This window comes from Neovison vison, chromosome 8, assembly GCF_020171115.1.
Source record: "Neovison vison isolate M4711 chromosome 8, ASM_NN_V1, whole genome shotgun sequence".
Classification (NCBI taxonomy): domain Eukaryota; kingdom Metazoa; phylum Chordata; class Mammalia; order Carnivora; family Mustelidae; genus Neogale; species Neogale vison.
In genome coordinates this window covers 80,650,646-80,663,131 of record NC_058098.1, presented here as the reverse complement: position 1 = coordinate 80,663,131, position 12,486 = coordinate 80,650,646, and the positions used below count along the sequence as shown (strand labels likewise).

General features: G+C 34.6%; 1 protein-coding gene across 3 annotated transcripts in view; it reads left to right on the top strand.

Moving 5' to 3' along the window:
* The window catches only part of FANCL (FA complementation group L), a 91,289-nt gene that overhangs the window by 11,467 nt on the left and 67,336 nt on the right, over positions 1 to 12,486 (top strand). For all 3 annotated transcript variants that reach the window (XM_044264007.1, XM_044264009.1, XM_044264008.1), the window contains exons 2-4: positions 3,366 to 3,424; positions 5,539 to 5,599; positions 8,668 to 8,724. In XM_044264007.1, coding sequence (XP_044119942.1) covers positions 3,366 to 3,424; positions 5,539 to 5,599; positions 8,668 to 8,724 — 177 coding nt within the window. The remainder of the gene's footprint in view (positions 1 to 3,365; positions 3,425 to 5,538; positions 5,600 to 8,667; positions 8,725 to 12,486) is intronic.

Genomic DNA, 12,486 nt, shown 5'->3' with positions numbered 1-12,486 from the left:
GTTCTATTCTATTGTTGCTTTTAAAAAATCTTGCTTTGAGAAGTGTGATGCTACTTTCATTCTATTTCCCATATATTATTTGGTCTCATAAGTTAATGGACTTTTTCTTTAAAGTCTGTATATTAAGATACATTTGAGTCAGTTATTAGGACTTCTTTCTCACACGGTCAGTTTTTTTCATTATGTGAATTTCCAGAAAGTATGCTTAGATTATAATTCAAAATATTCTTTCTTCTCTTTGGTTTTCCTTTTCAAGGTCGCCAATTCTTTTTTTATTGGATTTTCATTACCTGTTTCCATTTCAACTGCTTTTCTCTGATGGTTTTTATTTTTATTTTCTGATTTGATAATTTTTAAAAAAATTTCATAATGGCAAAGAAAATGCTAGAAAACTTTTATTGAGGATGGCACCTGGCTGGCATAGTCTGTTAGGTGTCCAGCTCTTGGTTTTGGCTCAAGTCATGATCTCAGGGTCATATGATCAAGCCCTGCTTTGAGTTTCTTAGCACAGAATCTGCTTAGGACTGTCTCTCTCTCCTCCTGCTCCTCTCCCTGCTCACTCTCTTTCTCTTACTAAAATAAATAAATCTTAAAAAAATTTTTTTTTTATAAGATTTTGTTTATTTACTTGACAGAGAGATCACAAGCAGGCAGAGAGGAGGAAGCAGGCTCCCTGCTGAGCAGAGAGCCCAATTTGGGGCTCGATCCCAGGATCTGAGATCATGACCTGAGCCAAAGGCAGAGGCTTTAACCCACTGAGCCACCCAGGTGCCCCAAATCCTAAAAATTCTTATTGGGGTAAAGTACCCATAACATATGCCACTTTTAACCATTTTATTTTAAATATTGTCTACCCCCAATTTGAGGCATGAACTCACAGCTCTGAGATCAAGAGTCATGTGCTCTACTACCTGAATTATCCAACACAGTGCCTCTAATGAAATTTTTATTTTACTCTATTCCTCCTTGAGCACTTACTAATTTATTCTACTGTAGCATCTCTCTTTTTTTTTTTTTGAACTAAATTTTTTTCCTTGCAATTTCTGTTCATAGTTTTTTGAATTTCTGAGTCTGGGTACAGACACTTAACTAATGATAATATAATTCAGTATTGTAATTTGTTTATGCCTTGTGTTTTTTTATTTGCATGGGGGATCATTATCACTTGAAATATTTTCTTTTATTCTGATTTTGACTCATAGTAGCTTGGCATTGATGAAAACATCTTTGTGAATTTGGTTGTTGGCAGTAGTTTATAAAATTACTAGTTTAAGAATACTTTCTTCTGTAGTTGAAGCAAAGTGTGGTTTATTTAATGGCTGATTTTTTAAGTAGTGCTGACGGAGGAGTTGAGTATTTTTATTTTGTTAAAGAGCCTTAGTTTTCCACTCTTACTTTTCCTCCTAATACCCAGTTTCCAAAGGATGTCTCCACCTGCCTTTTTATCATCTTCTCCCTGTGTATTTCTTTTACAAGGTGAGCTTCTTGACTTTTATGTTCATATTAAGCTCTCCCCCCCTTAGTCAGTGCTCTGATCTACTAAACTCTTTATTATTATCTTAACACTTAGTTCAGTCTCCTCTTCTCTCTTCCATGCACTTTTTTTCTGAACCTCATAGTTCTTTAAAAGGAGTTGGTATAGGAGCTCCAGAGTGAAAACCAATGGAAAGTGGTTTGTTTTTCTTCCTACAGGTAGTCTGAAGTTTATAGTGTTCTCTGTTTTCTGATTTTGGTGGAGACATGGGTTTTTTGTGGTTTTAGTTTTAGTTTTTTTTGTTTTGTTTTGTTTTTAAAGATTTTATTTATTTTAAAGAGAGAGAGTTGGGGCAGAGGGAGAGGGAGAGAATCTCAAGTAGACTCTGTGCTGAGCATGGAGCCCAACGTGGGCCTTGATCTCATGACCCTGAGATCATGACCTGAGCTCAAACCAAGAGTTGGATACTTAACTGACTGAGCTACTCAGGTGCTCCCGTTTTAGATGTTCTTAATATTGATCTATTTGGGAGGATATACGGAGAGATTCAGATTTAGGCAACTGTCATTACTTTGTTCCATACAACCTGGAAGAATTCTTTTTGAGAGCAATTAACATTTTTTTATATGCTTTAACTAAAAAAGCTAATTTTGGACATTTTCTTGAATCAGAAAAATATTATGGCATGTAACATAGCATTTGACCTTTTAAAATGGCTGGATTTTGCAAATAAGGGACTTTGGAATTTTATTCTTTCAGATAACAGATCAGAGTAGTTTTACTATTTTTCATGTAAATTCTGAATTCCAGATTGTTCTTACATCTATGTGTGGGATGTCTATAAAGTTAGGTTAAAGTTACTACATAATACCTTCTAGTGCTTTAATGAAATAGTGAATTATTGTTACTTGACCTTTTGAAAAGGTCAGTAGTACATTTTGTTTCATTTTTTTAAAGGACATTTAAATGTAATGAAAGTCAGAACTGTAATATTATCATGAAAGTAAAGGTTATGGGGTACATTTAATTGTGTTCCTTTAGTTTTGAATCTGCTTTGAGGGAGCCTGTGCTAAAATTCTCATGGTGATTATTTTTCGAGAATTTTATTACTCTTTTTCATTTTATATTGTTGGAGTAAAAGATTATATTTCTGTTTGTCTTTTTCTGCTTACCTTTGCTCAGATCATGTGTATTATTCTATTTAAGATATAAAGTTTAAGCTGCTTACCCATTCACTTTCTCAAGAAAGTGAAACTGAATATATTTCTCAGAGAACAGTTCTTTCCTTAGAAAAACTCTTGAGTAAAATTGGGTATATTCAAATGTATAGCTAGTAGATATTTAAATTAAAATAAATATTAGTGATTTTTTTTTTATTAAAGGCCCACAAATGTGGGAGAATTAAATATTCTGTTTTTTGAAAATACTTCTTTCATGTCTGTGTGTTCAGATTGTGTAACTAAGTATACTTTCATTTTATTAAAATGAGGAAATTAAAAATGAATTCTGTAATGGATTAAATATTCTTATATTACACTCGGTTTTTTTCTTTCATAGTCAAAGCAATTGAAAGAATTTCTTTTTTCCCAAGTTTATAAGAAATAATTGAATTTCTTTGTTTGTACTAACAGTCTCAACATTCTGTTATGTGAATTGAATCTCTTTAAAAATGAAGTCTTGTCTTTGTTTTGGTTTCCCAATAATTACAAAGTTTCTGGCATTTTTACGTTATTTTCCTTCAAATGTAATATTCTATTGCATATATTTTAACAAATGAAAAAATTTGAATAAAGTTGATACCTTTTTGAAAATAAAGGAAAAACATTGCTTTTTTGATATAATTTTGTTTAACTTTTTCTTAACGTTGTAATTTTCTCAATATTTTCCACAGGGACGTGATTTTCACCTTAGAATAGTGTTGCCTGAAGATTTACAAATGAAAAATGCAAGGTGATGTAGTGTTTGGTCATATACACGCATCTTGGTGGGATGGGCAGTCAGTTAATCAAGGAAAAGCTTATTCTATTAGTTTTGCCCAAAGTGCCTATTAGTCAACCAGAAATATTTCCACTTTTTTCCAAATCAGTGTACATTTGTGAGTTACTATGCTTTGTGCTGAAGTACTGAAGGTAACACTTAATTCTCTATTTTTATTCTTTTTTTCCTTTGAAAGCTTAGATGATTAGCAGTTGTGTAAGTTATCTGTTGGTATAGACCGCCCATCAAGGAATGTCAAGAGAGGAGACTGGAAATTAGATAGCACCTAGAACCTCTTTTCCCCTCTTAAATATCTCTGGAAGGAGAGTGGAGGAAGAATCCAGAGATACTCATTAGAATTGATAGGATTTTTGTGACTGATTAGAAGTAGGAGAAGAAAAGGAAAGAGGAGTGAAGTTTGCTTTCTAAGTTCCTGGCTTACATCACTAAACTAGAGAATGGGTCACAGTGGAGAAGTAGGAGAGCCATCGTTTTAAGAATATTAGATGTAAAATATCAAGAGGAGATGTTTAATGTATTAGTGTGGAACTCAAGTGTGAAACACGGAAATTACAGTAGGGATGGGATATGGGGCTGTGAGTATGGATACTTAACATTGCTGGCAAGTGTGGGGTGAAAAAAGAAGGCCAACATTTTAAAGACTTGAGAGTATACCAACATGTAAAGAACTGATAAAGAGGAACTTGGAAGAAGACTAAGGATTGAGCAAAGAAGTAAGAGGAAAATCTGGGCAGTTGTCACTGAAGCCAAATAGAGGCTTAATGAGGACATGGTTCCTAGTGCTGAGTATTGCAGAGGGATCAGGTTAAATTAGGTTTCATGTAGTGGCAGAAGCCAGATTGTATTGGGTTTCGGAGGGCGTGAGTAGAAAGGAGACGTAAACGGTATAAACTACAATTGACCCTTGAAGAACCCAGGGGTCAGGGGCACTGACCCTTTGTGCACTTAAAAATTTGCATGTAACTTTTGACTGCAAAAATTTAACAGTGCTTTTGATCAGAAGCCTAACTGATAACATGAACAAACTGTTTAACGCTTGTTAACACCTAGTTAACACCTAGTGCTAGTATGTTGTATATATTATAGATTAAAAAGAAAATTTTGTTAAGAAAATCAAAAGAGGAAACACGTTTGCAGTACCGTGTGTATGTTTACTGAAATAATCTGTGTAAGTAGACCTGGGCAGTGCAGCCAGTGTTGTTCAAGGATCAACTGTATTATGAAAAAGAGGAGTGGTAGAGAAGGGTGGGCAGTCAAGGCAGAGTTATAATCTTGTTTTTTTGAGATTTGCTTGAGCAAGTTAATATGCTTGTTGAAAAAACTAGCAGGAAATAAAACCATCACAATAAAGTGATGATTGATTACTTGATATGACCAAGTTGGTGACAAGGGATGGAAAGTACATTTGGAGGGGGTTTCCCCATGGGCAGTTGAATGAACTACTTTGCAATTAAGAGAGAAAAAATAAGGGTGGAAATGGGGGTTAGCATAGCAAAAATGGAAGAGACTCATGTGGTCTGAAAGGGTTGTAATTGGGGAATCAGAGGGGCTTCCTACTTCCAGGTAAGGAAAAGCAGTTCTTAGGAGAATTACTCACCTAAGCAATATTGAGAGCACAGCTGAGGTGAGTCACTGGATAGATGAACACTAACTACTACTTACACAATTAAAAGTATCTTTTACGTTAGTCTTGAATTTGAAGATTATATTGCTACATATGCTTTCTCAAATACAAGTTCTGTATATTATGATCAGAGCTGTTGGTTTATTTAACCTACCTTAGAGAAGAATTAAGTAGAAAATTCTGCTTTCAATGTTAAAGAAAGATTTACTGTTTGCATGTCATTTACTGATTGCAGTTATTTATATTTTGAAATAAAATTAGTACCGACAGTCTGAAGACAAGACTTTCAACAGTATCAGTGGTAAAAATTTTATTAACTTGTCAGAATTATATTTATGTCATTCTCTTCTTTGTATGTGCATGTTTGTGTTAGCATACAAATAAGTTTTTTCTTTTTAATTCTGAACAATGAACAAACCATTTTGTTCCATTAAAATTTTAGATTATTATGTAGTTGGCAACTGAGAGCAATACTTAATGGATACCATCACATAGTACAACAGGTAAGTCCTTTAAAAGATTTGTTTTAAGTGAGGAGGGTGGGGGGTTTAGGGGGTAGGCAAGGAAAAAAATGAAACAAGATGGGATCAGGAGGGAGACAAACCATAAGAGACTCTTAATCTCACAAAACAAAATAAAGGTTGCTGGGTGTGGGAGGGGGTAAGGATAGAGTGGCTGGGTTATGGGCACTGGGGAGGGTATATGCTATGGTGAGTGCTATGACATGTGTAAGCCTGACGATTCACAGACCCATACCCCTTGGGCAAATAATACATTATATGTTAATAAAAATAATTAAATAAAATCGCTACATTAACTTTTTTAGAGGACTTCTTGCAGAATGTGGTGACAGACTGGTATAGTAGTTGTTGAATTTTATAGCTTTCATCTCAAATATTTTAAGGGTCCATGCATTATATAAAATGTTTTCTGTCTTGGAATCCTCAGCACATTACTGGGCAGTATTCTGAAGCGAATTTCCATCCTGGAGAGGGTCTTCAAATGTACTCACCCTTACCCATATCCATCACTTTTCGAGCAGTTTTTCTGCTGAGACTGAATAATGATAGAAGAAATCCAGGAACCATCTAGGTATTTTAGAGTATCTGTAGCAAAAATTGGAATGTAGTTCTAGATTAGTAACAGAAAAGGTATGGTGGAGATCACTTAGGATCATATATATGTACTTAATGAACATAGATGTTAATACCGCAGAGATACAAATAGGCAGGATTTTTATAACTGGAAGTTTGTATAATTATTATTTTAAAAGACTTAATTTATTTGAGAGAGAGAACGAGCAGGGGAGAGGAGCAGAGGGAAAGGGAGAAACAGACTCCCTGCTGAGCAGGGTGCCTGATGTGAGATCCATCCCAGGACCCTGGGATCATGACCTGAGCAGAAGGCAGACGCTTAACCAGCTGAGCCACCCAGGCGCCCCTGGAAGTTTGTATTATTGATCGCCTTCATCCATTTCACCTTCAGCTCCAATGTAGTTATTCTTAAAGTTTAGATTCTTCTACCTGAAAATTTCTTTAAAAATTAGAAACACTTAAAAAAAATTACTGTTACTAAAGAAACCCAAAGTAATGAAATGCCTCTTGTAGAAAAAAAAAAAAAAGTAAGTAGAACTGCATTTCTTTATTTAATTTTCAATGCTTTATTCATTTTTATGTTTTTCCCGATTTCCTATATTCCTATATTTTTTTCATCTTAAAAGTGGGTTATTATGTATGATAACTGACAATGACAGTCACTCACATAAAGCATTACTGAGCCACAAAGAAATATAGGAGATAAACTATTTGATTTGTAGAATGTAGGCTGTCATTGCTGGCAGCATAATTACTGCCGTGTTTTTAAGGGGATGTTTAAATTATTTCTGTTTTCTCTCCACTGCCGCCTCCTCATCCAGTGTGACTATTTATATTGTATTCTAGCGTTTGGGAAATGAATCTATTGAGATATTTAAATATCCTGGAAAAAACTTGTTAATAAAGACTAAGTGTAATAATATCTATAGCTGTTTTTCTCTATCAGTTCACCGAGAGGGTTCCTAGAAAAAGTCCCAATTACTTACTAATCTCTTTCGTGTCCTCTAGTTGGTCATATAGAACCCAGAGTTAGTTTGTCTTTGTTTTATTCTAATATTACTGTTCTTTCCTTGTTTCGATTTTAACTTGAGTAAATACGGGTCAGGGGAATCAGCAGTCTTTTTCTGTGAATGGCCAACTAGTAAATTTTTTAGGCTTTAGTGGTCCCTAAAATCTCTGTCACAACTACTTCACTTGTAGAGCCAAAGCGGCCATAAAGAGGTAAATGAATGGGCATTGCTGCATTTCAGTACAGCTTTCTTTACAGAAATTGGCATTGGGCTGGATTTAACCCTGAGGCTGTAATTCACAAAAATCTGATATAATTTATTGCTCATTACTGGTAAACTAACAGGGAAAATACTGTATAGAAGATGGGGAAGCCAAGGTTTGTTTTACAGATTGGCCCACCTAAAGTTGTGTTAAGATGTGCTTCATATGTCTCATGTATTGTTGAAATATTTTAGATTATTATTTTTCTCCTCTAAAAGAGGGAGCAAAATCACAGATTGGCTTTGTTCAGAACTGTGTGGTGGTAGTGCAGTGTATCACAAAAAGTAACAAAAATAAAATATTTTGATTTCAAGCAGAGAAGTGATGTAGAGTTTCATCAAATAAAAAATGTGACACTTGAGAATTTGCTTTGCTTTCCTTTATTCTGTAGGTATTTTAAGAATCAAAGATTTCTAGGAAACAGAATTATAACCCTTAAATATTTATTCAACTTTAGAAGTTATTTCCTTTTTGCCATTTCATTATAATGGTTTTATCTTGTTTAAAGATTGACTTCTTTTGAACTAATAAGGTTAATTGTGAAAAGACAAAACTAACAATTGTATGTAGTTTTTAAGGCAAGGGGAAAAATAAAAACGTGTTGATTAATAATTGACATCACTCCGATTAGATTTTTTAATTGCATAGATTTGCCTCATTTTATATTTTATGTTCATCTTTCCCCCCATACCACTTAAAAAAAATTTTTTTTTTTAAGATTTTATTTATTTGACAGAGATCACAAGTGGGCCCGAGATGCAGGCAGAGAGAGGCAGGGAAGCAGGCTCCCTGCAGAGAGCCCAATGCCAGGCTCCATCCCAGAACCCTGGGATCATGACCTGAGCGGAAGGCAGAGGCTTTAACGCCTCCCCCGCTTCTTTTTAAATAACGTGATTTGGTAGATTTGCTAAACTTGATCAGTTGTCAGTGCTGAAGGAACAAAGGAGTGTTTGAGATTTTAAGAGACTTTGGTACAGTTCAGTTTAGCTCACCAAAACAGATTTGAGGGCAGTAATTACTCTTTCAGAATTTTGAAATTGGTAGGTATAGAAGGGATGGTGACTGGTACTTCAGTTCTTAAACTTTTAAGATGTAGATGTATCTGATATTTTTTTCACATTCACATGGACTTATATTTTATCTCAATTTCAGTGTATAGAATATTCATTGTACAAATAAAATTAATTAGAAATGTTTCTATCTAGAGAATGCAGCACTCTTCTGATCTAATGAGCTTTATGATGGAGTTGAAGATGATTTTGGTAAGAATTTGTTTTCTGATGCTTATATTCTGTAAGTCCTGATTTTTTTTTTAAAAGATTTTATTTATTTATTTGACAGAGAGAGACATCACAAGTAGGCAGAGAGGCAGGCAGAGGGAGAGGGAGAAGCAGGTACCCCGCTGAGCAGAGAGACCAATGCGAGGCTCAATCCCAGGACCCTGAGATCATGACTTGAGCCGAAGGCAGAGGCTTAACCCACTGAGCCACCCAGGAGCCCCTGACTTTTTTAAAAATTCCTATAAAAATTAACATGATTAGAATTTAAAACTTCTACTCCCAGTCACTCAGTGTTTTATTTTACTGTGTGTAAATGTGGATGATGCTTCTTTTGAATTACTTGAGGAACAGAACGTGTGTAGAGGAACCAAATTGATTGTGTCAAACCGAGTATACTGGACACTAGTCATGGACAGATGGTGAAATAAAATGTAGTCCTGGTCTGTCAGAATTTAACATCTGTGGAGAGATTAGGTACCCACACTTAAAGATCTAATACAGTGTATAAATAATTTTGTTTATAGCTGCAGATTTCTGAAGAACTTGTTAGGCTTCATTATATACATACAGCTATATATAATAATTGATTACTCAGTTAATTATGCATAAAATACTTGAGTTTTTAGTTTTTCCTATAGACATCATATTGTTTAAGAAATTTTTAACTATGCAAGTTTTCAATATAAACAGAAGAGGAAAGACTGTATAGTGAATACCCATGCACCCATGACCTGCCTTTAACATTTTGCCATTTTTCTTCTCCTACTCCTTAAGGAGAACGGACTAGAGTATTCTTTTTTAGATTTATTTGAGAGTGGGAGAGTATGCACTGAGTAGGGAAGGGAGAGGCAGAGGGAGAGAAAGAATTCTCAAGCAGTCTTCCTACTGAGTGCTGATCCAGCTGCAAGGCTCAATCCAGGACCTTGAAATCGTGACCTGAACTGAAACCAAGAGTTGGACACTGATCGGATTCAGCCACCTAGGTGCCCTGGGACTAGAGCATTTTAACGAAATTCTGAACTTTGTATCCATCCCTCCATGAATGTATTGGTGTATACTTCTAACAGCTAAGTGTTTCTTTGTTTTGTTTTTAAACATGCTGTTATAACCCTAACAGACTTAGTGGTAATTTCTTACAGCTTCTTGTTTGTGTCTGTATGCAAACAAAGTCCACACATTAAATGTTGATATGTCTCCTAAGTCTTTTAATTTCTAGCACTGCTATGTCTTTGTCATACCCCCTTTTTTTTTTCTTTTAGTCTGCTAGTTAAATGAACTATGTGTCCTGTAACATTTCTTGCATTCTGGATTTGGTTTATTAAATATTCATAGTATCTTTTAACATATTTTTCTACCTTTTTTGTGACCTAGTCTCATTTGTTCTGGTAAGAATACTTTGTGCTGTGTACTTACATTGCATGAGGAGGCACATGGTATTTGATAGTCCCTCTCTTAGTAGAGTTAGGATTGATCAATGGATTTAGATCCATCAGGTATAAAGTATGTTATCAGCTTATCACCTAATGATTATAGCATCCAGTGATAATCATTGCCTACATCCACTGTTAGGGGTTGCAAATGGTGATTTTTAAAATTCCATCATCTACATTTGTTATCTTGCTATCTTTTTTAGAGAACTTCCTTTCATCAGTTGTTTGGTTTATTTGAGGTATAGCTCAGGCTGGAGAAATAGGTTAAGTGCTTGTTTCTTTTCCTTTTTTTTTTTTTTTTAACAAAAATCAATTTTTAGAGTAATGAGTTAGTGCCTAGCAACTGTCAAAGGAAAATAATGATCTTTTTTTTTTTTTTTTAAGTATCATTATGAACTCCTGAGTTTTTATATATTGACTTAAATCCATTGCAGTCACTATACCTGTTAATGCTTAAATTGTATCATTTTTGGTCAGTGTATGCCCCTTCATTTGGCTCCTTAGTTCTTCTAACACAGGCCAAACTATGCTTTCTGAGACCAGTTACCCCAATTTAATGTACTCATCCTTTTGCAGAACTATAATTAGTTACTTCTCTAAAGAGCCATGGTTTCTTTGTAGGAAATGGTGTTTTGATGCCACAGATCTGGAAACTGTGGATTGTTACTATTACTGGTAGGCCTCTTCAGTGGACAGAGCTGGGAAAAAATGCTGTTTAGAAAGAGAATAATTCATTATGAGTTCATATTGACATTTCCAATTCAAATTTGGCATTATAACACTTTTAATTTGATTTTAATGCTTATATTTTACTCTGAAAATCTTGGTTTCTAATATTAACATAATTATTTTTTATTTTTTACTTGTTATGTTTTACTTATGCTTTTCCTATGTCTCTATTTATATTTTACAGCATTACAGTACCAATATATTGCTACTAACAACTGAAAGCAGTTTATTTTTTATAGTTCTTTTTGAGTTTTTTATTCTTAGCAGCAGCTGCCACATACTAAGAGCTTAGTTGCTCAAGTTGTTCTCAGTCCTTTTTTTTTTAAATCCTCATAACAACCCTCTGAATGTTTGGGATCAGAATAAATAGTTTAAAGTCAATTTCTAAAGTTTGAATTTTGACTTACAAATTTGTAAACTCGAACGAGAATTGTCAAAATTGATCATGAATTTCATCAAAGGCCAGATTTCATGATAAGCTTCAAAGAGGTAGGTGAAGAAGTAAAGCATATTTTGGTTTACCTTGAGATTGCAAAAAAATTTGAGAAGTTTTTTATTGGGGTACCTAGGATGACTCAGTTAAGCATCTGCCTTGGCCTCAAGTCATGATCTCATGGTCCTGAGATAGAGCACCACATTAGCCTCCCTGCTCAGCAGTGAGCCTGCTTTCCCTCTCCCACTCCCCTTGCTTGTGCTCTCTCCCCCTCTCTGTCAAATAAATAAAATCTTTAAAAGAAAAAAGGTGTTCTAATCATAATTTTCATAAGCTATACAAATAAAAGGACTAAGGGACCAGAGTAAAACCGTATACACCATGTCCCATTAGCTCTTACTACTGGTTGACTTTATTAGGTTGTAAGAACTGCTGTTTTGTATTTTGAAGAAACTGTCATTAATTTAAAATAAAATATTGACATTGATCTCTAACAGTATTCTATTTAGTACATTTGTTGCTGCATTTCTGAATAAAATGACATGCTGTATTTTAGTTTTCTAGAGAAATTGACAGAATTGGTGAAACTATTGCACATTTATGAACAGTGTATCAAAAATAAGTGTATCAAAATGTATCAAAAAATATCAGTTTTTTGGGCTGTGTAGTCAGTAACAGGGTTTTCTATAATGTAATCACCCATGAAATTACTGAGGATGATGTACAACTGAAATCAGTAATTATTGAACCTTTTCAGGAGATTTGGTAAATCTCCACAGTTTCCTAGTAATAACTAAGCATATAGTAGGTGTTCAGTATATATTTAATAAGTGAACAATTACCTGTATTTTATTTATTTTTTAAAGATTTATTTGTTAGAGAGCATGCCTGTGCATGCAATCAGGGAGAGGGGCAGAAGGCGAAGGAGAGAGAACCCTAAGCAGTCTCTGAGCTGAGTGCAGAGCCTGATTCGAGGCTCGATCCCAGGACCCTGAGACTATGACCTGAGCTGAAATCAAGAGTCAGATGCTTAGCTGACTGAGCTACCAGGTGCCCCACAGTTACCTGTATTTTAAAAGAACTCTGATGTAGTTTTAAGCTAAGGCCTTAAAACTAGGAAATGGTAAAGTTAGGATTTAAAGCCTTTGTAAA